At 45.1% G+C, this 25,425-nt stretch overlaps 3 protein-coding genes and 1 long non-coding RNA gene across 9 annotated transcripts in view; 1 reads left to right on the forward strand and 3 right to left on the reverse strand.

Moving 5' to 3' along the window:
* The window catches only part of LOC6552076, a 44,296-nt gene extending 43,880 nt beyond the window's left edge, over positions 1-416 (reverse strand). Inside the window, exon 1 of one of the 2 annotated variants that reach the window (XM_026975710.1) lies at positions 29-416. The gene's annotated coding sequence lies outside the window, so the exon portion shown is untranslated. The remainder of the gene's footprint in view (positions 1-28) is intronic. The other variant, XM_001979740.3, reaches the window with a different exon arrangement.
* An 8,576-nt stretch (positions 417-8,992) lies between these two features.
* Positions 8,993-25,289, reverse strand: LOC6552352 (transcription factor IIIB 90 kDa subunit). The gene is made up of 7 exons (XM_001979737.3): positions 25,013-25,289; positions 24,576-24,944; positions 24,412-24,516; positions 11,310-11,459; positions 11,020-11,246; positions 10,039-10,966; positions 8,993-9,975 (listed from the first exon to the last, which is right to left on the reverse strand). Exons 1-7 carry the CDS (start codon positions 25,083-25,085, stop codon positions 9,821-9,823), a joined length of 2,007 nt encoding a protein of 668 aa, XP_001979773.1. The 5' UTR covers positions 25,086-25,289; the 3' UTR covers positions 8,993-9,820.
* Positions 12,537-12,932, reverse strand: LOC113564870. Its single transcript, XR_003408371.1, has 2 exons — positions 12,754-12,932; positions 12,537-12,666 (listed from the first exon to the last, which is right to left on the reverse strand). It is a non-coding gene; the product is annotated as an uncharacterized LOC113564870 (long non-coding RNA).
* Positions 13,965-24,196, forward strand: LOC6552353 (BTB/POZ domain-containing protein 6). Of its 5 annotated transcripts, XM_026984070.1 has the most exons (7): positions 13,965-14,239; positions 15,315-15,569; positions 18,586-18,926; positions 20,861-21,385; positions 21,449-21,602; positions 21,653-22,327; positions 22,382-24,196. In XM_026984070.1, exons 3-7 carry the CDS (start codon positions 18,632-18,634, stop codon positions 22,917-22,919), a joined length of 2,187 nt encoding a protein of 728 aa, XP_026839871.1. In that variant the 5' UTR covers positions 13,965-14,239; positions 15,315-15,569; positions 18,586-18,631; the 3' UTR covers positions 22,920-24,196. The 5 variants fall into 5 exon arrangements, with proteins under 5 accessions (XP_026839871.1, XP_026839866.1, XP_001979774.2 ...); XM_026984065.1 differs by lacking the exon at positions 15,315-15,569 and having other exon boundaries at positions 13,968-14,243; XM_001979738.3 differs by lacking the exon at positions 15,315-15,569 and having other exon boundaries at positions 13,969-14,239.
* Positions 25,290-25,425: the final 136 nt, after the last annotated feature.

Consider the following 25,425-nt stretch of genomic DNA (forward strand, 5'->3'; position numbering starts at 1 on the left):
AAAAATTAAACTTGCTTGAATAATTTACCAGCAAATTTGAAGGCTCCAACTCCAAGCGTGATGGTATCACTTGATTTTATTTCCCAAGTTTAACTGACGCAATGTTTGAACACTTTTCCTGCGGATTGTTTGAACCGGATTGTATCAGCAAGCTAAGCACTTCAATGTATTTCCCCTTTCGGGCTAACATTCACTTTCATATTTCTTTTGCGGCTTGTATATATTTCTGCAATTTTTAATGATTTTTGTTTTTGTTTTCCGCACCAAACAATTCGCTGGCCAGGCTCGCGGAGCACGGCAATGGCTTCCACTTTCCACTTTCACTGCCAAACCGACCGTTAAATTCAACGTTCGCCACGCATCTGACTGACTCGCTCGCTGGCCATCAGATATGCACGGAGGCTGTGCACACGCACCCGGAATCGGAGTCGGAATGGCTCGTCAGCCGAGTGGCGTCCTCGCCTCCACTCGGGGGGCTTCGTGGACTCCGGCTCTCGTTTCCGGACGGATTGTATAACACTGGGCCATGGCTCGCTGCGCTCGGCTAAGAGAGAAAGGACCTGGAATTCGCCGTGCTCGGTGCAAGCCTTTCCAAGTTACCTATGGTCATGGTTAAGAGAGCACTCGGAGAGCACTCGAAGAGCGCTCAATCAGCTGAGCGTAGAACAGTTGTCTGGGCGAGGGAGAGGTCCTTCATCCTCTAAGGACAATAGTGGGAACAGAACAGCTGTTTCTGCTGAGGTGCGCAGAAGCAGGTTGGGTGTGAGAACAGCCAGAAATAGTGGTTACAGAACAAAAACTGGTTTTTGATAACCGTATAGATAGTAATGCAAAGGAAATCAAAAATGTGGCCGAGGCCATGGAACATCATTCACATATACGCTTGCTATGCTTAATGTAATCGAATTACATTCACACAAAACACATGAGAATCGTCTTATAATTGCGCTACAATATTTTAGCATCTTAATTACGTTATTTGGGTAATGAGAATGTTTTAAGTTTCAGCATATGCAGAGTTTGTGGCTGGTATTGTTGCAGGAACATTTAATTAAATACTCGAGTGCTTGTTAATATTTATTTAATACTTACATTTTGTGCTTTTCTGACTTATGAATTTCCGAAATATGAAACCTATTTTGCCATTAATTATGCCTGTGAAAATGGCTGCTAGTTTCTCATATCAAATAGTAAGTACCTTCCCCAGAACGATGCACACATAGAACTGTTCCATGCTCCCCAACCACCTATACCCAAAAACTCAGTTCGCCTTTCTGGAGGCACTCAAATAAAAATGATTGTGCGAAAGACGTAAAGCAAACAGCCAAGCCACAGATCAATATAATGAACCACCGAAAACCAAGTCAGAATCCGCAACAAATTGCCGGGGAGTTGGAGGCTAACGCTGCAGTGGCTCAATGTGGATTTTGATTTAAGTTTTAGCACTGCCGCGCACTTATCGAGCAATTGGGGAGCAGGAACTGGGGGCAGTGGGGTCCATATACGAGGATATGCCATATGCGGCATTCCAATGAGAGCCGAAAGTTATTTGCAATACACGAATACGAATCGATACGATATGGCCACCCAAAGTTGATATATGTGCGGCGAGCTGGTATCATCCCAAAGTGCACATCATGATTTTATTAAATGGACTCTGATGTATTTATTGTCCAGCAACAACGTGACTTGTGAATTGATTTCATTAAACTGAAAAAGTTAACAAAGCATCGCCGCTCGGCCCCGGCAACATTTTTTGGACAAAGTTGCCCGGCAACCCGGATCCCCGGATCGCCGGATAGCTATAGCTATAGCTATAGCCATGGCCGTGCAGTTCGGCCGTATATCGCCATATAGATAAATATTTTTTTATAGCAATATGTGCGAGTGTGTGCTGGCTTAAGGACATCTATCGTTAGTGGCCAGGAGTGGAGACGAAGGATGAGTGAGCCTCAATGACCAATGGCAACAGCAGCGCGCATCGAGCGTGGAATATCAATGTAGTCGAGTGGCCAGGAACAGAACCATCACCAAAGCGAGTACCATCCAAATCCAACCAACTGGCTGCCTGACTGACTGACTGGCAGACTGACCGAATGACCGAATGTCAGTGTAGTCCTGGACGGCCATCCAGGATGGTTCTTTGCCCGAACTGCTTTTTGTTGACCGCTGTTCGCCGCAAATTGCCAAATTGTGTGAGTGTGCGGCTTTGGCTTTGGCATCAGCTTCGGCTTTGGCCAGTTTCATTTTGTACAAATAAAGATGATAATGTTGATGCGGCTGTTGACTTAACGCACATAACGCTGATTAGCCACATAGTCCGAGAAGGCAATGGCATTCCCCATATGCTCTGGGTCTTAATTGAAGGCACGACCCCAGAAAGGGTACTCATATGTGTTTGGATATTAAAAGATATGCAATTAAATTATGAGTCATATGGTTGTTATATCTGTCTTAAATTGATAAGTTCCTGCAGTGTAATGTATAAAATTAAACAGTTCTGTGGATCTATGATCAAGATAATAGCACACCATCCGATTTCCTACCCATTTCTTGCCTTGTGATACCCTTGACATGCGATTGCACTTAAACAATTTCTATTAAATGCGCTTTTAATTGCAGCCGAGGGTCTTCTTGAAAGGCATTTCAATGGCAACGACTCCGGCCAACGCGGCGTATGCGCGATGCTCGAATAAAAGCTAATTTCAACATTAAGCAAACGCCGCCTCTTGCCCTTCTAAGCACTGCGAATTATACTTGAATGGCGGAGTGAAATGGGAAATGAAAAATTGCCAAGTAGAATGGAGAATGTTTACAGCGGACAGACGCCGCCACGCCACGCCACGCCCCTCACTTCAACTCCCACTTTCTCCTTGCCGCTTCCTTTCGCTTCCTTTCGCTTCCATCCGCTTCCAGCCGCTTTGCTGTTGTTGCATTGTAAGTTGTCCTGTTTTATAAATGTTGGCGGCAAGAACCACTTACATGAGCCATTTGCATCATATTTCTGTTGTCATTTGTTGACATTTTACTTGCCTTGTCCTCCCAGCATGTGTGTGTGCAGACACTTAATGTGCAGTCATTATTTTCCAAGAAACAAGCTCAGTAGCAAGCCAGCGGAAAAACAACAACATGAATACAAAAACGGGGGGGCACAGTGCAAAGGCAAAAGGCAGCAGAGCAATAAAAAAGCAAATGTAAAAACGTTTCACATATAAAGCGGAAAAGAGCACTGCTGGAAAAATCGCAGCTTCGGGTTTCCAAAAATGAATCTATCCCTACTTTCGAAATTCAAGCAAATTACGCAAATAGTTCTGGAATAGAACTGGCTGTAGCTACTGATTATTCCATAAATCCAAAGAGTGAAGTCTTGTTATCAATGTTAATATTTGCTATTGCATGCATATTCCATTAGGTGCACTTTTCTTCAGTGAAGTGAATAAAAATATGATGCCACCACCCACAACCACTTTGCAAGGCGAGCGAGAGAAAGAGAGAGGGCGAGAACGGGGGACTGAGACGGCAACAGCGAGGGAAATGAGGCAGCGGCAAGGGTTCATCATTGTTTGCCTTTGGCCTGTGCCCAGAACTTGGCTAATTGCCTCGGCCCCGACTATCGTTTTCCACCAATCAGGCGAGTGAGTATTAATTAATTATCTTACCATATGCCGTGCTGCACTGAAAGCACAATTTTCGCTGATTTTTATTTAACTTTGCCCGCTAATTAGCGTCCATTCTGATGGCATCCTTTTTTGGGGGTTTGGCTGGATTCTGGTCATATCCTACCAGAATCTGTCTGTCATGGCCTGGCAGTTGGCTCAACTTCAGTATGAATTTTTTCTGAGGCTATTCTTGGGCGCTAGTTTCGAGGGCGCTAGAGTAAAGTTTGCGAATAGAACTTTATTCAAGTTTGGTTGTGTTTCCATTTATTTAGCATTCCTTGATTGACAGTTGATTTATAGTGTTCGTCGACACCACAAAATTCGCCAACGCCCAACGAATCTGGTATATTGTTAAACCTGCGAATGCTTAGCAAAAAGCTTAAATGCAGAGTGCAAATATTAAATTTACCATTAACGATTCTATTGTTTTCCATATTTTGCCTTTGTTAGCGCGCATCTAAATGGATTTGAATTTAAATGGACAAAAATTGAATTGCCAACTGAATTCCCCATGAAAAAATGCATTTATTGAACTGCGCCACTTCTATTCATTTTTATTCCAAGCCTAATTGACTGGATGTTCATTTTAAGCGCACACAAAGCAATTTTAACTTTCTAGTATATATTGACTGTATATTACCCAGCACTACATGTTATACTTCCTTTTGTAATCTGATTTATGCAGATTAATATTTTTTTGAAACTTTCAACTTGTAACTTTTTTGGAAACTCCCAGCTATAAGTGGTTAAATACGATGTTTATTCAGCATAGCACCTATTCTAGTAATGATATACGTATATATTGAAAAGAAAATGCCCAGTGTAATTAAGGTAAATGCACTAGTAGGAAACAAGTCCTAAGCTAATCAAGTAATTAAAATAGCAAGTTTACATAATTAGGAGCTTAGTGGATGCAAATAAATTTCAACTGCTTTCAAGAGGAATGTATCTATTGTTTTCCATCCGAGTAGCACCCTCGGTAATAAAACTAATTGAACATTACATGGCCAAAGGAGTGGTGTAAGCTGTCATTGTTTTTTAGTCACAATTTATGAGTTGGTCGCCTGCATTTGTATGTTTAATTTGAATCGCAGCGGCAATTAACTAAGTGGCTGTCCAAACTTTTAGCTAATTTGGCTTGGCGTCTGCCTGGCCCCAAAAATCGGCGACAAATTGTTTTATTTATTTCGTTTGGTCAGTGGCGGCGCCAAAAATCCGCTGGTACGTAGTGCATTCCACATTTTTTCCGCTGCAATAACACTTTTTCTTCAGCTTTTTTGTGCCCCGGACTTGCCGGCTGATGTTTGCTCGACGGGATTTGGTTTTATTATCTATTAGCAGGTCAAATTACGGCATTACGATTACGGCAGCTCAGTTACCCCTACGCTGCCCGAGGTTATTAAAGTTGACGTCGCTTATCTGCCCCAGCCATAATGCTAAATATGCTGGGTCCTTACACATTACGCAGTGTTGCACTTAAATTTCACACTTAAATAAACAACTTCCAGGCTGCTGCCGTCGCTTGTAGCTGATGTTGTTGGCTGCTGGCTGCTGGCTGTTGACTGTTGGGGCTTGCACTTGGCCAGGTCCGGGTGCTTGGCCTACTTGGGCGCCCACAAACTGCTAACTGGCGAAAAGTCGGGCGAGCGGAGGGCTCCATGGCGGCAAGAATAACTCCTGAGTGGAACACGCACACAAACACGCATAAATTGAACAATACAGGGCCCCAGGTCCTGGCCTCTCAGCATCCCCACTCCCGGTGTCCTTATCCCTGCACTGAAAACAATCAGCACGCAGCGCGCAGAGTTGGATCAAAGATCAAAGTAGCTGCCAGCACAAAGATTATCTCACCTCAACAACAGCGCAAAATTTATAGATATTATTTAAACTTCGTAGTAGTAATAGTTGGAGTGGAATAACTATGGGATCGTAGCAGTGTAGTTCCATGACACGGCGCAGAATGAGGCACATATTATGTGCCGATGGCATCTGGGAGGTGGGTGCTGCTGCGGTGTTGCGGGGTTGGGGGGTTGGTGGGCTGCGGGTGCGGGTGCGGTCGACGGTGGTCCAGAGTTGCGAAGTTATGAAGGTGCGGCACGGGGGGATTGCTTAAAGTGCTTTTACTGCGCTTAATTCGCATAATTAATTTTGTTAGTAAACTTCGGGGCTAATACATATTTTGCCACCGTTGATGTTCATGTTGCGATGTGGCCCCATTGTTGTTGTGCTGCTATTTCGCGGCAAACAACCAACTCACGCAGCTGCTGTTTATGTGTGCTGTGTGTGAGCGCCCGTCCATGCACATGTGTGTGTATCTGCCTTTCCGTTTATGTTTATTCATTGAATTTATGACATTATCGTTGCCTACTTTGCAGCGCCAAGCCACGTATGCACGCCTACAGTCGCGGCCAGAAGAGTAGCTGCCTGCACTTTGCCCAAACAGAGAAACCACTTTTAGAGCGCTTACACTGAGCATGCTAATTTGGTTCTTAAGTTCTCCGCAAATTTAGCTGAAATCGCTCATCAAGTGGCACAGATTTTCCTTAAGGCCCGAGGACACAACTATTTGGCTGACTTTAGTTGCGATGTCGATGTGCTCGGAATGGTAGTTATCCGCCTGCGTGTTTGTGTATGTGCCGAGCCTGCAGGCCAGGTAATTGCACTTGTGTTTTGCAATCACAGCCTTGCCTAGTTTGCCAGGCACTTTATGTTCAATGCGCTGGCGGCCATAGATGCATAGGTACAGTGGAGATCAGCTAAAACTCTCTAGAGTCCACAAGTCTCGTTTAAAGGCCACAATTCGTGGGTCCAGCCAATACACATGGGTCTTTCCAATTAGCCTCCGCTGACATTTATAAAAATTTTAAAATACGTACTGCCTCTTCTTCAAAAAAGCGTTTTATTTTATGAAGCACGGCCTGTGACTGCGTGCCGTGTTTTTATATTGCAGCTTAATGGCGACTGTCAAGCGTTTATTTACTTTATTACTGCATTTTTGCACGCAGGCCCAAGTGTGCGTGGTTTATGGCAGTGTGTGCGTGGGGCAGGACGATTGGAAATTGTCTGTTTACTGCCACTGCAGCGCGCAAGGATGTGTGCCCATTGGGGCGTGCTGCCGCAGATGACTGCAACTTGCGCTGTGGCACTCACCTGCTGCTGCTAATGTGCGGCGGCCATAATCAGCAGCCACCGAAAGTTGGCCAGGACACCCCCCTTCGGCACCCATCCCTGCGGCATCTTGCGGCCAAAACGGTGGCCAAACATCGCCAGCGATACGCTGATTGGGCAGGCCGTTGCCATTGCCAGCACCAGTTCGACTAACTTATTGCTTGTATACGCCAGTTTCGCACAGGCCTATGCTGATTTAAGTCAAGGATGTTTAATATTGTGTATATGAGTGGCTAGATAGATTCATACGCGTGAACGTGATAGATAATTCTCGGTTTATTTGCCTTAATAAATAAATTTGTGCAGTTCTTGGAATTCGAAAACAAAAAGTTGCAGCACAGCTAAATATGAAAGCTATTAAAATTATAATTTTGTGCATTAAAACCGTTGCAGTAACCCACTTTAATAGACCAAAACAAATTACTAAACAAAGCATTTAGCGGCCTAATTATTGGACACGCAGGGAAAACGCGTTTTAATTATTCATCGGGCCGAAATAACACTGGACAGCCAAAACACAACATAATTAGCGCATAAATTAGCTGCTCCACATAATATTAAATCACGAATCAATTGCAAAATCGAAGGGTTGCTTTAAATGGTCGCCTACTTTTGCCGTAAAACTGCACTTAATGCAACTAATTTGCGGGCCAGTTGGACCTAATTAATCAGGTTTCCACTGCTTAATGAACATTTAAATAATGGGCGTGCCAGAAATTAGTCCTGCTGGCGCGGGTCATCCACTGCGTATACTTAATGCAGCGCACTTTAAGCGTATTAAACGCTTTGCTCACTCATTTACTCAATTATACATGGATGTGTGGCCCCTTCGCCTGGCCAGCGAAGGCCAGTATTCAACAGGCACCCACACAACTTATTTTAATTAAACGCATTATTTTCGCATTTTCGGTATTTGCCGCCGCCGCTTTATTTGTTTCCACTTATTAAATACTTTTCAAAATGGTCTCCAGCGTCGCCAGAAGTCCGCCGACCATGGCAGCCTGTGGCGGCTGTATTTAATAATAAAGCAGCCAAATCCGCAAATAAAGTGTAAATGATAAAATTTTTATTGAGAGCGAAGGCGAGCGACAGCGGCGGAAAAAAGTAAATCAACAGATAAAAAAGCGCAACCAACAAAATCCGCCAGATCTGTGGAATAACCTCAGCTTGGCACATTTTTAATTAAACTGCATTAAAATATACGGCCAGCGTGAGTTCAATATATCCCATATATTTTATATCGAGCTCTAGCGGCAAATAACTTTCTTTAATTAATATTCCGCAAGTGACAGGCGACGCAGCGTTTGAAGCAAATTATTGCCATGCGTATTTTTGGCTAAAATACGAGATTTACACTAATACGATGCAATACTCTAATTTGGTCTCTTTCCAGTCCAGGTTAATGTGCCTGTAATAAAATTGCTTCTTTTCATACATGGTGATGTAATAAAATAGAATAATACTTATATTTCATGTGTATTTAGGAAAGCCCAGCCATCAAGAGCCCAGGAGAAAGCGCGCATGAAAGCGCAAAAATGATATCAGGGATTAATGTGCTCAATCGGGCGATTATCCACATCAGGAGGCAGTCAGGGAAGGAGGAGCTCCACCGAGCCCCAGTGCACAACGGGCTGTTCCCAGCTGGCTGCGCATAAATTAGTCGCACTGACCAGGAAACTTCCAAGTGGCTGGCCAAGTCAAGATGTCTACTAATTGCCATTTTACTGTCACATTTGCTCTGGGATTTACATGTGCATACATTTCACATTATCGTTGCAACTTGGCCGGCTAAGCCTGTCCGGGAAATGGCCAGGACCACGCCCCATCAGGACTCGACTCTCGAGCGGTTCGTGTGCATTTTATTAATAATTATCCTTTGGGCCCGGCTGCGGGCTTATGCAAATTAGCGAACGGGCATTAAGTGCAGTTAACTTCAGCCTGCTTCGGCAGCCATTTGAAAGCGGGGAGAGCTGGCTGTTCTGGCCGTTCTCAACTTTACTTCCGGCATAAATTTGTTGAAAAGTGAAATGAATTACATGTTCTGGAAACAGAAAAGTTGCTGAAACATTAGTTGGAATGAGGGAAAATTTTAAAGCGAAAGTTAACTATGCTATTCAAAATGCAGCTCTCAATTGGAGGAAGAGAAGCAAAGGAGGGCCTAGAACATGTATTTATTAATAATATTTATTTGTGTGTATATAAAATGCAAAAGGTAGTATAAAAATCAGAGTTTGTAGTTTACTTTACATACATAAGTGTGATTCTACCACTAGTCATGAACTAAATCTAAGCTGGAAACAATACAGTTTGCTAATTTGTTCAGAACGGAAAACGTTCGCAATTGGAAACTCGTAAACGAGCCCCGAGAAACTGCCCCGAACTATGCTATACTTTATGGGAGCACTGATGCTGACTTGCTGAACCGTAGGCAAGTAAATTAACACTAATTACAACATAATAACTATAAAATCGTAGAGACAAGTGCCCGGCAGACTCAACAGCTCATTGCCGGGCACTTGCCACTCAACGCAACGGCCGTGGAGCCGGGCCAAGTTCCTGGCCGGGCCAACAACTGAACCCAACTGAATAGAACTGAACGGAGCTGAGCTGAACTGGTCTGGCCGCCTGCAGCGCCGGAGAAAGGCAAGCAAAACAGAGTGCAAAACATGATTAAGAGTGAAATATTTATTTGCAGCACTTGGAGGCGCGCCACGGTAGCGCCAACAATTAGAAGCTAGCTACGAGTACCAGCCGGGAGTGCTCGGGAGTACCGGCTCAGCGCCTCCTTGCGCCGACATGGCTTAAACATGTAAATGGCTGCGATGAGGAGGCCATGATTTAATGGCCTCCACGGCTAAGGAGCCCAGGAAATAGCGCGGCGGCAACAAGTGCACGGCCCTTAATGCTTAGTTTAATTGTATTACGAGTAGGTCGGCTACTATAGAATCTGAGTGTATGCTAAAATGCTTTAAACGCTAAATGCGTGCTTATGCCTAGTACTCCTCCTCCTCGTCAAACCCATAGCCGAACTCATCGTCGTCCCCGCCCGTGTTGAGCATGTCTTGCAGAGTGGCCTCCGGTTCTGCCTCGGGCTCGACATCAGGATCCTCGGCTTCAGCTTCCGCCTCAGCATCTTCGTCCAGGTCATCTGGAAAGGTAATGTACAGATTTATTTGCTGGCAACACACGCTGTTTACTCGGCATGACCCACCTGTTTCCACCACAACGGCTGGCTTGGAGTCCGGCTGCTCCACATCGGCAGCTTGGCTGACTGGCAGACCCACCTCTAGTTTAGGACGTTTCCTACTGGGTCCGGGCAGATCGTAGGCTGCCCTATTGGCCCTGCTCTTGGAAGGAAGAGGGCCTTCCTCCACTATGACCGGCTGCTGCTTCAGCTCTTCCAGAGTGCTCGGTTTGGTATCTGCACTGGTTGTAGGCGAGTCATCCGTCAGCCCGCCAATGCCGTCAGTCAGGGTCTTGAGAATCTCGTAGTTGATCTTACTGGAGATCTTCTTCTCTTGCAGCATCTTTTCGATGGCCTCGCCGGCTGTGGACGAGGGACCAATGACCTTCTTGCGTGGCTTACGCTTCTTCCGCTCCGGCTTTCCCTCCTCGCGTTCCTTGGCCAGCCGCTCTTCGCGCTCCTTCTGCTCTTGCAGATACTCGGCATTGAGGTTCTTCCACATCTCGAACTTTGCCAACGCCTCATCCTCAGTGAGGACGTACTGATCCAGTTCGTCGTCGTTCAGATCATCGGTGATGAGTTCTTGTTCCTGGGGCTGCTTAGCCTTTTCCACGTCCTCCAGATCGCTCTGGGTCACCCTACAAATAGCCTCGATGTCCGGTCGAAGGCCTTCAATCCCAGCCACCAAACCACCTGGTTCAGCCTTCTTTACGTCCTCGTTCTTGGCTATCAGTTCCTTGATGACCTCCGCATTAGACTGTTCAATGAACTGCCTGGACTCCTCCATTTCGATATCCTTTTCCGAGGTGCTCTTGGGCGTGCCTGGCGAGCTCAGTGGAGTGCATCCCTTACCCTTAGTCAGCTGACGGTAAACTGAGTTTGAGTACTTTCCCAGGTCTTTTTCCAGATGAGCATCAATCTCTTTTTGCAACTCTGTTAGCTCATGCTCGCCCATCTGGGATGATTTTACAATTAGTTTTTACACACATTACAAAGACTTATACTTACGTCCTTGATCCTCTCGCGATCCTTTTTGCGCGCTGCCTTAAAGGAAGGCGGATCCTGCTCGCGCTCCAGGTCAACGGTCATGAACTCCTCCAGGGTGAGCCCTCCCGAGGGCGTCTCCGCAAACTCCGAAAGGCGCTTCCGGAGCGTTGACTCGTGGATCTTGACCACACCGATCACGTCCAGCATGGTGCGACTGAAATCGTGCATCCGCGCCGCAATCAGCAAAGCTTAAGGTCGAAAGTAAACCCCTTTAGCCGCGTCTACTCATTTCGATTCCTCGGTTCACTCACCTGCTCCACAAAGGCCAGTGGGTCGTCGTCCCGAGTGCATGCAGTCCTTCTTCATGCGCTGCACAATTCTCAGAGCCGTCATGGAAACCTCGTGCGTTTTGGCGCCCAACTGCAGTCGATTGGCAAAACGCATGATGTACAAGCACGGGTCTGTACATGGAAAACCAGAAGCAATAAATATGCGGGAAGATATATCCTATAGCTAATGGTTAGCAGTGTAATATTAATTGCTAGGCACGCAAAATGTAGCAAGCAATAAAGCTAATTTATATTGTTGTAGAAATAAGATATCTTAATTAAGCCACACGGTCATAAACCAACCATAGTCGAGGACCACTACCCTAGTCCGCAGTATCGTATCAAATCTAGAGATTCCAACTGCAAGAGCATCGGGCGAAGAACTTGCTCGACGACCTTGAAGCCGGGTCGCTCTAGCCAATGAAACCGAAAGCATTCAATAACCGGCCCACGTCTCCATGGACAGCTGCCGAAATAAACAATCTTGAACCCGAACTTCAGGTCCGATATTATTCAATTCATTCAACTTTTACATGGCAATGAGAGTCGCTTGGGCGATTGGAAAGAGCAAAGAGAAGACTCTGAAGCCCGAAGAGTCGCAGAGCGCCAGAGATTTCTATCATGCGATTTTCTTCTTGTGCGCTCTGCACGAACATCACGCATCCGTCACGTAGTCCCGCCAAAGGTTTTGGGCCATTCATTGGCCTATTAAACCCATAATTAGCTATATTTGAACTAGATAAAGACAGGCCCTGCCAAGGAAACCCACTAGACAACATGTGCAATTAACACTTGGCCCAGTCATTTCGGCCAGACCGAAAAACCAAATCCAAACGCAAACTCAAACTCAAACAGCAATTAACGCACAACAAATACGTTGAAAAAACAGTGCGAAACGCATTGGAAAATCAAAGCCAGCAGACACACGACCTTGTCAAAGTTATTTGCCAGTATTTTTTTCTATTTCGTACTTAACTAACAGTTTATAATGTGCCCACAAATTGGACAAGAGGATTTTCTAAGAGCCCACAGTGGCTCAACTGTATGGTCACTGGAGTTGTACAATATCATTTTACATAATTGCTGAAATAATGGCAAGATAATGGCAAAATAAATGGTAGGCCATATCGGCTTTAATTATTCATATAATTACAAAAAAATACCTCGCTTTACATAATTTGGCTTACAATAAAGCCGAAAGCATAGCGGTGCGATTTTTTATAGACAAACTTTATTTAAACACATTGAAATACTTATAATAGACCCATCTATTTGTGCATAATTATTCCCAAAAAGGAAATAGAAGTAAGCCAGAACTGCTGGGTGGATCTGTGGATCACTAGAAAGTAATATATAATAAGTAATATATAAATTGTATATGGACATTATTTCTTTGCCCCGAAAGAGGCGATTATTAAATGTATACCTGTTAACCAGCTACTTTTATATTTGTCCATCCACCCGGAGGTTAGCACATTATCCCGGAACTTACTGCCAGTCCTTAGCCCTCCAGTGCCCCAGTCGGTTGTTTGTGCAGCGCCACTTGACACACAAAGCCAAAGCCAGCTGCTGTGGAACGTCAACCCCTGCTGACCGAGAAAGGGGGTGGCCTGTGTGGAAGATGCTTGTCAAAGTCTCGCCAACTGTACTACTCCTCAAACAAAACAGCACAAAAAAGGAACTCCGCAAAGGAGGAACAAATTATTTATTAAACCCTAATGAATGGGCACATTTGCGGAGGCCCAGAAGAGGCGGCCCTCAAACTCCGGCGCCCCCTGAAGCTGCCCCTCAGCCACCGCCCCTGCTTTTTGTTGCCACTGCCGTCGAGTGCGCCACTTGAAAAATGATGCCGCTGATGCAGTGACTGCGAACTGTGATCGAAACTGTGACTGCATTGACCCTTCAGTGCAGCGCCCACTCATCTGCCACAGCTGTTACTCGAACTGCCGCTGATGGGCTGAAACAGCTACTGCTGCACTCAAAGAAATACTTGCCGGCTTCAGTTAAATGTATATAAAGGGAAATCTTGAATTTTACTAGCAGCATATTTAGCTAACAAAATGTTGATCTCCAGCCAATGTCTATAGAGCTCAAACACTGGGTTACTAATTAATTGGACCACTGGGGAATAGTTTTTTGCAGTGTGCTGCTGCCTTTTGACAGTTGCCAGCAGGACTGGTGCTAATGGTTTCTTAATGTTGCCGCCCCTCGTCGCAGCCCATTTGCAGCGATATCCTGCGAATGCTGCAACTGCAGCTAGTGAAATTATTATTATTTAAACTTTATTTTTGCGTTTGTCATGACAGCAATTATCATTTTGAGTGCACCGCCGGCTGATTACTTCTGCATTTTGCGAAAAATGCCTGCGATTTCGGTTCGAGTTCGGGTTCGAGTTTCCCTGCTGCAGGCACAATTAACTGCGTTTTGCTGCTTTAATTGTTTTGTAATTGACCAAGAACGCGAGATTAATGGGGAAATGAAATCTGAGGAAATGTCGCGTACCAGAGTCGTGCCAGCGAAACCTAAATTAAGCGAAAATCAAATCAAATCGTCGCGTTTATCGCATGCAATATGTGCACCGTCTCAAGGCGAGCGAACTACAACCGAAGCTAAACCCATATAGTCGATCGTGGTCGATCGGCTGGCGAGTCTCGAGTTGCCGGTTTTGGCTCCCACCTGAAAAATTGGTAACTCACTACGAGTTCGTTCGTTGACTCGCGCAGTCGCAGTCGCAGCCGCCAGTCGAAACGAGAAATACGCCGAATTGAAGCATTCAAAACGTGGCCGGTCGTCGCGCATGCGCAAGCCAAAATAAGAAATAAAAATATTAAGTAAAGGAGGAGGCTGAGGGGAAGAAGTCCTCTATTCAGCAGTTGCCAGCAATCCGCCGTCCATCCCAACAAATTACAAAAGTGTGTATGTCTGCCTGATTGCCTGTTAAAGTAATAATAATCGTTGACAAAGTGCGCGTAGCTCGTTTGTTTGTTCTTCTGTTGACGTTTTAATTTATGTGCACTTTTGTATTTTTCACTTTTTTCATCACTCAGCTGACATCTCGGCGTTGCCGGTTGAGCGTAAACGAATGAAAAAACATGCAAAGAAAATTGCTTCGAGTGAAGTGCGAAAATAACCGAGGGAGGCTTTGAAAAAATCCCCAAAAATTCCGCACAGTTAATTGCTTCTAAGGCTCCTCGATCGGTTTTGCCCCGAAACACCTTCTCACACCTGTCACGATCACCACCCGTGTACTGTGTACCGAACTCATCGCGTTTGGCTGCGGATAAACAGATGAGGGGGTTAATTAATTGTTCCAATGTTTAACCCATTAAGTGCCACCCGGAAAGTGCCTTGCAATGCTGAGATCAATCAGCGCAGCGAAGAATTTCGCTGCCAATGAAGCTGCCGCTTCATTAAATGCGACCGCGCCATCGAAAAATCTCCGAATCAATAATGACTGCCTAATGAACTGCCTCATGAACGCCTCCATATCGGAATATGAATATAAACAGTCTGAGTCTGGGCGATTGAGACCTCAATCAGGGCTAAAATCTCTTATCAGAGTGTTTAGGTAGTTGCGCCGTGTAATTATCCGTTAGCGCACTTTCAGTTAATTGCCGAGCATTTGGCTGTAATTTACTGCTCATAACTATGATTTGTGTTTAGAGGCGCTGCCTTTAATGACAGCCCTTCCAGTGTTTGAGCTCCCCGAGGTTTGGGCTCTTTCGAAAATACTTCAATTTAGCGGCAGCCAAAGTCCCACACTATTTCGTGTTTGTATTTCGAAACAAGGTAAACTTTAGAAAAAAGCTCAAAGGCCCCACCCAAAAAGAAGAGGAAATGTTGGAGAAACAAACACAAGACGAGGGGAATACGACATCCAATTCGCATTTAGAATTCCACTCGAAAACCGCGCAGGCTGGAGGCATGAATACTTAAATATTAAGTAACCCGATGACAATTTATAAGTTTTAACTAATATATATGCAGAAGAGGAAACGCAAACTGGTTTAACTGAAAGATTTGACAAAGAACCAAAAGTCGCCATAGCCACAGATACCGATTTAGAATTCAGCAACTCATTGCGAGTCGAAAGACCATTCAAATGGGGATTTTTCTGGGCCACAAAAGAATCGAATGCAAATAACAAATAACAAAAGTAACCGATTGTAAAAAATGTTGATTCGTCAAGTCATTAGACAAAATGCAACGTGACTTACCAAATAATCCCAAGGAATATGAAAAGTAAGTGAGAAAAACTGCATGTTAATGTCTATAAAATTATCCGCAAATTAAAGCGTCTAAGCCAAAGACGCTGGCTGAAAAACTGAAAAGCCGCAGAGCTGAAAAACCAAAAGACAGAGCCACCAACCGACAGCTGACGGTCTGAATTATTGCGAAACAACCTAAGGGCACTCGAACCGAGGTCCAAACTCACATGAACACCAAACACCTCAAACAAAAGTCGAGACACTCGGAAAATGGAACTCTGAAGCTTGACGAGAACTAGACACTCCGGTCCAGAAATATTGCCAAATGAGACGCCAGGCGGAGCGAATGCCAAATATTCATAAGCTGGTACTAGAACTTAGTACTCGTCCAGTTATTACTATTCTTACACTGCAAAGATACCTTTTTGATAATCGAAAATGATAAGCTAGAAATCAGAAGCATTTCAACAGTTTTGACAATAAGATCAAATTGTGGCTAAACTTTAATTCTTAATCCTTTGAGCACAATCTGTTTAACATGCGCTTGTGACCCCAATTGGATTATACTTAAAACTTATTTCTGAATCGTTCCATAAACCCTTATCAGATTACAGAGCCGCAAATCGCCATAAAAACACTAAATAAAGGCATATAAGAAATGTACACAGCTAGCGAATTGGGCAAAAACAAAAATCAGACAAGCGCGAACAATTTAAGTGCAAAATCGGCAAATCAACGAGCTCTTAGCTCTTTTGCGGAACACTTGACCGACTGATCGCCCCATCGACAGTTCGAGTGCTTTTGGCCAAGAGTTCGACAGGTTATTTTACTTTATTGGCCACGTGAGCGAGCGAATGTCTGGCCACTGCGATGTGAGGGGCTCCAGAGGTCGATTGCTTTCGAGGCTTAGATTTTATCCAGAGAATCCGACCTTACGACGCATTTGGTTAATAAACTAAATGCGTGGCAATTGCAAAACGGCTAAAAATGCAACAAAAGGAGCTCGTTAAAAAAGGGCTGCAAAGTAATGAGAAAACAAAAGACTCCACATGTAGTAACTGCAAGAAAAAGATACAAACTCTTCATTTTTCTGTTTTTTGTACTTTCTGGTTTGCTGTGATCTTGTGGATGTGGTTGCTTTTATTTTGGTTTTTTTTTGCCGAGCATGTAATGAGGAAATAAAAATCGAAAGTGTTACGCGGGCGTTGCTTTGGGTCCCCCCTTTACCACCTTTTTTCGGTCAGTGTGCGAGTGCGATGGTGACCCGAGACTTGGTCAAAAAGTGGGTCGCACCATTGCAATTAAAGAGGCAATGAAAAGTGAAATAAACCCGAGTGAGGAAAACAACGAATACAATTGGGAAAAGGGCGGCCAAAGTAAATGCGAAATGCACCTTTATACCGAAAGTGCAGACAGGCGCCAGAAACGCATTTTATTCAAAAATCAGAGCTTCTACGCGCGAGAAAGAAATGAAATAAACAAGCTGAAATTTAAATGTGGCTGGAAAATAACAAAAGCCTACAGCTGATGAATAATAAACGTGACGCGATTGCTAAGTCATGAAATTAATTTAGCATAAATTGTGTGTGATTTGCATGCCAACTAAGAGGGTTGCGGGGTTAAGGGCAGTCGTTGGTTTTTCGCGGGAGGAGTTCAAAGCAGCTGCCTAGAACTTTGTGCTATTTGCCTAAAAGGTAAATGCGAGCCAGAAGACTTAAAAGTACAATAGTGCGAAGATCACTAAACAGCTTTCTTCAAATACTTTAGTTTCCGATTGAAATGGTTGCTAAATAAGTGCCTAAACTCAAGTTTTACATTTATAATACTAAAAGTTTTAACTTGAAAACTGTTCAGTAACATAAATAAATAATTTCTTATTTGGGAGGCCAAAACCTCAGGATGCACCATTGTGTATTTGTTCTGACAAATGAAAGATGACGCCGCAGATTGATGCAAATATTTTCCATTGTTTCGATACCTGTTATGCAACACGAATATGCTACTGTCACTTAAATGATTAGCATCAACACGAAACCCGAAGAATGTCCAAACTAATAGATACTAAAGATCCACTTCTCCAATTTTTTCTATCAGCCAAAACTGCGTCAGTAACAAAACTAAAACCAATTCAAGTCAAAGATCCAACTCGTTTTAGCCAAGATGTGCCGAAGCATGGAGAACTTCATTAGGCGTCGACGGCAAATTGCATTGTTTTTCGGGGCGTGGCTGTGGGGGAGTTCGTAATTCATCACGGTGACAGGTGGAGGGGAATACCGTCATCCACATGTATCGCCTCGCCACAAAATTGTTGATTGTGGCAAAGACGGGCCGTGACGAGACAAAAATAAAGTGAGAGAAACAAAATTATGTCCACGTCTGTCGCCGTTTTGTTTTGGTTACGGACTTCGCCATGCTGCCAATTAAAAGTAGCCGCTTGCATAATTTCCGCTGGCAGAGAGTCAGGTGCAAGAGTTCTCCAGTTGACCCAAAAACTTTAGGCCCAAACTGGTGGGGGTCGCAATCAAAGCAAACAAAAAGCGAGGGGCTCGACTAAACTCACTTCCTGAAGCTAATAAAATGCGACAAATGCGTGCGAGCTGAAATTGAAATTGAAAATGGTAATGGAAATGGAAATGGAGAAGTGAAAGTGGAGCCCGCAATTGGCCATTTTTCATATGAGTGGCGAGCTCGAGTACTGAGCCAAAATTGAATCGGAATTGTATCATTTATATCCATAAAAATCAGATTATGTTACATATTAAAAAATGACTACTGCGGCCAAACTAATGGGCTGCTATTACGATTTGCGGTTAGCTCTCAACTAAATGAAATTGTTTTCATCTCGCCGAAGTGAAGTGTTAAAACTGAGAACGGCAGGTGGCAACGATCCCAGCATACTGAAAAAGCATCTCATTGTATAAAGTACGATTTACTATTTCAAATTGGTTCGCTGCATCAACTGTAATGTGTTATATTTCCCTGTGATAATTACCCATCTAATTATTGTAAACTTTTTTAAAATATGTTGTATACTTGCACTTTTATTGCAGCCAGAAGCAGAAGTAATGTGAAGATGAGCCCGCACCTGACCGTAAGATGATCGAGGCCTTTGCGAATCACTTTAGCAGCCACCTGGGACGCCACCTCTTCTACTGGGCCATCGAATCGAGCAGCGCCACTTCGGGAAACTACGGCCTCAACCTGCGGCTCTCCGAGCTGATCAACAAGTTCCACGGCCCCCTCGAGCGGGGAGTGCAAGTGCTGGACCACCTGCTCACCCTCGAGGAGGACGACTTCGCCGGCCACTGGGGCAGCGCCTACGCGCACAACTATGAGCCGGAGTACGCCGCTCGAGTGCCGGAGAACGAGGAGCAGCCGCCTCCAGAACACAGTGAGTATTCCAAACACAATATTATTCCTGATAGACAGAGAAATTCTGGAAATATCGCATGGCTGGAGGTGCATAGAAGGCCGCCCTTCATTGGTTTCCTCAGCCGACCATCCGATTGCCGATACACCAAAATAGGAGGCAGCAGGGAATGACTCAGATATCAACTTAGCCAAAGGTCAACAACATGTTTTTTACTTTTCGGCACACATCTTCGATCCGCTGCCGGTTGGTGCTTCTGTTGGTGGGGCTGCTGCAGAAACTGGTTTTACTGTAGCCGAATGTGCTAAGAGATAAACAAACCTTGACAAGTAAGCACGGTGGCCGAGCAAGCACATCAAAATTGAATTCAAGTTCAGCGGCATGTTTCTTCACAATAAATATTCGCGGGACAGGCAATAAATAATAGTCCAAATACGATTCGGACATGCAAATACCGGGTAAAGCCTCCAACAAGGCTGATCGAAAAGCGGCAGGGAGTTGTAAAAAAAAAAGTTTTGAATTTGGAAGTGGTGACACACAGAAAAATATATCCGTATAGGCTACAGATGAAACTCAGTTTAAGTTTTAGGAAAATGCAAACTGGACCCAAAAAATGGACGGAGTTTTGTTCTTATATTTCCCACGAAAATTGAGAACTTTTTAGAATTTAAGATCCTATTTTGCTGTGCAACAGCAACCTCTGGAATCGGCCCTATTGGCTCCAACACGTACGCATTTTTATGGCGCGCCATGACGGAAATACATATTAGTATCGAGTGGCCGTGATATAATCAAAATGGGTTGCGAAATCCACAGTTGACGTAGTGCACCTAATTTAAATTCAAAACAGGCGCCAATCGCGGCGCTAGCCAACACTGCGCAAAAGGTAGCGCAGCAAGCAGCAACTGTTCGTGTGACCAGCTGGCCAAAGGCCATGAATTACACACAGCTGATCCGCATGCAACCCTGTGTGCAAACGCTCTCCAGCCCTCGCAAAAAGTACTTGTATATTCTATTCTCTGGAAAAGATAATTAAAAACAGAAAAACCGCCGCAAATATGTCATACGACTGACTTAAGTGCAGGCAAATGTTTGATCAGCGCGCACTCGACTGAACTCTCACCAACTTTCGGCGTCTTCCCCCCCGGAGGCCACACATCGCACTTTTCCCCGCGATGGCCAGCAGCAGCAGCAATTCCACGGCCAACAATCACGGAGGCCACAATCCGCTGAACCGACTGTCCCTGAAGTCCGCCGGAAAGCGCAACCAGGAGAGCATGTCGCACTCCCAGCCCAACGGCGGATGGATAAATGGTAAGGCGGAGGAGCAGGAGCACAATCCTTCGTGGGGTAGGGAGGGGAGGGGCAGCGCAGGTGCACTGCGTCTGTGAGTTATTGATTTTTCACACAACTTAGGCACTGTCGCCAGTGGCGGAGGGGCGGAGCGGGAGGGGCGCTGTCTGGCAACACAAGCAACAACAACAACAACAACATTACCCCAACGCGTTGCTATTTTGAGACGCTCCACTTTTAGAGAACAGCGGAGCCTCCGTAAGAAGAACTGCTGTTTTGATGCAATGACCTTTAAACTTTACTTAAATCGTGAACTGACTATGTGTGCAGAGCTTACATCAGCCTTGGCTCTGAAAACTCAAGGCTTAATGTGCTTCAGCTATGAAAGGGAATTATTATTAAATAATACAATGCTCATTGAAATGCATTTGGACAGGTACGCAATGCGCCTACACAGCAAGGCCCCACTGTACTTGGGGCGTAATAATTGTGGAAAAAAGGGGAGACCCTGGCATTTGTTATTTATGATGCACACGCAGCGGAAGTTGCACAAATGTGGCCGCGCGTGCTGCTGATTCTGAGCGAACTGGGTGGGATCATTGGGACAGATATACGTAACCCGGTTAACCCAAATACTAAACTTTGTTAAACCTCATTTGCAGTGGAAACCCTGAACAATGGCAACGGGCTGCTCCACTCGCCGCCCCACAATCACCAGCAGCAGCAGCAGCAGCAACAACAGCGAGGCGGAGGAGGAGCATCGCCAGCTGGAGGCGGAGGAGGTGCCTCTGCCGGAGCAGATCACAATATCCAGATAACACAGCCCATCAGTGCTCCATCCTCACCGCTCGCCTCCCCGGGCGCCCTCAACAGCAGTAGCAGCAGCGCTGGAGGTGGCGCAGCAAGTGGCGGAGGAATCTCCGGCAGTCCCACCGCCTTTTGTCTGCCCTCCAGTTCCGCAGCGGCGGCTGTGGCTGCTTTATCGGCTACGCCCACCAGCGGGAGTGGATCGTATGTGTGCTCCGCTGGAACCAACTGGCATTTCGCAGCTGTGGCAGCATCCAATGCCATCGATACGGCTGATCCCAACTGGCAGGCCAGCAAGGCGACGGTCCTCGAGAGGAATGCAGCCATGTTCAACAACGAACTGATGTCCGATGTCAAGTTCATTGTGGGCGGAGAGTTTGGTAAGCGATCTTTGCCTCACTAGTAAATCAAACAGCATTGCTCATCACCTGTCTTTTTAACAGACATCGATCCCATTCAGACCATTCCCGCCCACAAATATATTCTCGCCACGGGCAGTTCCGTATTCTATGCTATGTTCTATGGAGGACTGGCGGAGAACAAGCAGGAAATCAAAGTGCCTGACGTGGAACCCACTGCCTTCCTAACGTTGCTAAGGTGAGCTTGCAGATGGCAACAAAATCGATCCTAACCAAGATTCTGCTTAGGTACCTTTATTGTGATGAAATCAAACTGGAACCTGAACACATTCTGGCCACGCTATATGCGGCCAAGAAGTACATCGTCCCGCACTTAGCCAGAGCATGCGTCAACTACCTGGAGGTGAAGTTGACGGCAAAAAACGCCTGCCTACTTCTCAGTCAATCGCGTCTGTTCGAGGAGCCCGAGCTGATGCAACGTTGCTGGGAAGTGATCGACGCGCAGGCCGAGATGGCGGTTAAGTCCGAGGACTTTGTGGACATTGATCTCAAGACGTTTGAGTCGATTCTTTCGCGAGAGACACTCAACTGCAAGGAGATCCACTTGTTCGAGGCGGCCCTTAACTGGGCCATGAACGCCTGCGAGAAAATGAGCATCGACGACACGCCGCAGAACAAGCGCAGGCTGTTGGGACAAGCACTGCACCTCATCCGCATTCCCACAATGTCGCTGGAGGAGTTCGCCAATGGCGTGGCCCAGACAGGCATTCTTTCGTCGCAGGAGACGATCGACTTGTTTCTGCACTTCACCGCCAAGATGAAGCCCTCTCTGGGCTTTCCCACACGCTCCAGGGCGGGATTAAAGACCCAGGTCTGCCATCGCTTCCAGTCGTGCGCCTATCGCTCAAACCAGTGGCGCTACCGCGGACGTTGTGACTCAATTCAGTTCTCGGTGGACCGAAGGTAAGATTGATAGACAGTTATTGGATTAGGGTAATGAAAAACTTCAAATTTCAGAATTTTCATCGTGGGTTTTGGACTGTACGGCTCGTCGACTGGCGCAGCCAACTATAACGTAAAGATCGAACTTAAACGCCTGGGGCGCACCCTTGCAGAGAACGACACTAAGTTCTTCTCGGACGGATCAAGCAACACGTTCCATGTGTTCTTCGAGAATCCCATCCAGATCGAGCCCGAGTGCTATTACACCGCCTCAGTAATACTCGATGGAAACGAGCTTAGCTTCTTTGGCCAGGAGGGCATGTTCGAGGTGCTCATGGGCAATGTGACATTCCAGTTTCAGTGCTCGTCGGAGAGCACCAACGGCACTGGAGTTCAGGGTGGCCAAATCCCAGAGTTAATCTTCTACGGACCCACCACAGTGACCGCCATGAGCTCGCCCACTAACTCACTGTGTCCCACGCCTATTGGTGGTGGTTCCTCTACTGCAGGAGCGCCTTCAACCGCAGCAGCCGGAACAGCTGTTCCAAATGGCAACAATGGATCTGGCAATAACGCCAACAGTTCTGGGGAGGATGGCGACGGAAGCACCTGATGCGCACAGCTCTACTGCGCCGAGTGGCAGGGAGCCTGTTACTACCGCCAACAGCAGCAGCAGCAGCAACAGAGGAGACCAACAGAACAATACAAAACACAGCAACCGCAAAAGCTACAGATACAAAATCGAAACTCATGGGTTTTCAGTGCAGCACAACAAAGTAAATTGGAATTTTAGGCGCATATATATACCAAGATAGTAGAGTGCTCTAGTTTTCATAATAGTCCTATATATAGACATATATACACGTCAAAGCATAGACACATATATATACACCTCGGCAGTGCGTTTTAAAGCTCCAAGACAGTTGTCAGTACGTGATCATCTAAAAAGGAAAGTCAGCCGATGCAAGTCAATCGTTATAAGGAATTTGCGATATTTGAAAAATTCCCTTCGATATCCCCAAGTATGTTAAGCCAGTTAAATCCACGGTTTTGCAGTTCTAAAACGCACTGTACATAGTCTGTTGGTAATACATATAAAGATATTTTCAAATCGAAAGAAGTTGATCATATACACCCTAAACTAAATAGATGCAGATTAGTAGTTGACTCGAAATCTTAACACGTTCCACGATTTAAGAGGGGGGGATGGGGTAATATGGGCGCTATATAGAGACGCATAAATAAATGCAATAAGTGAAAATCGGGCAATCAGTCAAGCTAGCGTTAACCAATATTCTAAAAAGAGTTAAGGGGGAGTGGACAAAAGCTAATACGATATATACCAAACATATTTTTGCCAGCATATACCTAACATATACACACATCTGATCTGATAATGATAAACTATAGTCCTAAACACTTCAAGGGAGAATAGGCCATGTTAAGAATTGCATACTACGAATTTGAATTGAATGAAAGCCAAGTTAACCAGTTTACGAATTAGCAAACGAAAATGAAATCAAGGGATCTTGTACGAGTATGCGCGCAAAATCGTCTCTACATATATATTCAAATATTAATCTGGTAGTATGCATTATATCTATTTCGTAGTTGTTCCATTATATCTCTCATACATACACAATATGCCTTTCTACTGATATTAAGCCCTGTACTTCTCCTGTGCATTATAGCCTGCTGTGCGCACCAATCAGTTTTACGTTCGAGTCTTGAATTTCTTTGGAAATTGTACTGATTTTTTGCTTTTGATAAGACAATTATGGTTTTTATATGCATATACCTATATAAAATGTTACCCTATATTGATTATGAATCTATTACCATTATGTACTTTAATCAAACAAAATACATTATTAGATTTTTGCGAATTTACTTTCTCAGAGTTGGAAATGTTGGATATTGGGATTGACCATCCACGTAAGTAGTACACAAAGAAAAAAAGGAGATCAAACTAGAATAGTTAACAATTGAGGCAAGATCAAGTTATAAATTTCAATTTCCTGAGCTCTCTATGAATAAGGGTCGATCTTTGAGTACAGTTGACTGGATCGGGATTTTAATATGTATGTAGTTTAGTATTCACTCACCCACAGAAGGTATGTTGATACAAAGGGCATGCGATAACTTCAAGTAGGTGCGCCCAAGCTCATAGGAACAGATCTGTTGTACGTCGCTGATGTCGATAAGGAGATCTGTAGAAAAAAGGGCAGTCAATATGATATTCCTTAGGCAAAAGGAATGCCCGACTCACGGGAGGTGCCCTCAGTCCTGCAGGTCATGTACACGCAGGCGGCGTAAATGTGGGTGCTCTTCCTGCCGCGCGTCAGATGCCTACTCAATGCCATCTTGAAGAAATTCAGAGCGGTATCCGCATAGTGCTGGGAAAGCTGCAGCTGCTGGCAGAGCAGGGTGATGTCCTTCTTGGCCTTTTTGATGGTAACCTCGCGGGATTCGGTGCCCGATCCCACCTGGAACTTGCCGTAGCCATAGTTGGTGGCACCGCCCGACGACTCGGCGGACACAAACTGGCCAATGGCGGCTGCTCCATGGCCCACTTCCTCGAACTGCACCTCGGATACAATGAGAGAATCCTCCAGCACCGAGCCGCAGTTCATGCAAACTAGAGTGAATGGGTGAACGTAAGTGATATGCACATGGATACTTGGATGTCCATATAGCCAGGCATACCTCGATCTCCGCGAGCATTGTCTTCCTCGATCTCATTGGATCCGCAATTGCGACATTTAAAGCCCGTAGACATGATTGATGTTTGTTCTTTGCTAAAATGTACACTGCCACCTGCAAGGTTTCGTTCTTAGCCACTGTTTGACAGTTTAAACTACTTCTTCGCTGTCAATTCGAAGCATTTTACTTTTATTTGAAGAATTTGCAATTTGTTGCCAATTGAAATCAACACGCTTGGAAAACAGCTGATTGAACCCGCCGGCGTTGTTTAACACTAATGAAGAAGAAGAGTAAATACTAGAGATGCGCATTTCTAATCACGATTCATGCTTGCACAGCTGCCTGAAAGACTAACAAGAGTTTTAGGGAGTAAATTGTAGTAATAAAGCAATTAGTACGTTAAGCTTATTGCGACT

This window comes from Drosophila erecta, unplaced genomic scaffold (genome assembly GCF_003286155.1).
Source record: "Drosophila erecta strain 14021-0224.00,06,07 unplaced genomic scaffold, DereRS2 tig00000000-arrow-pilon, whole genome shotgun sequence".
NCBI classification, from domain to species: domain Eukaryota; kingdom Metazoa; phylum Arthropoda; class Insecta; order Diptera; family Drosophilidae; genus Drosophila; species Drosophila erecta.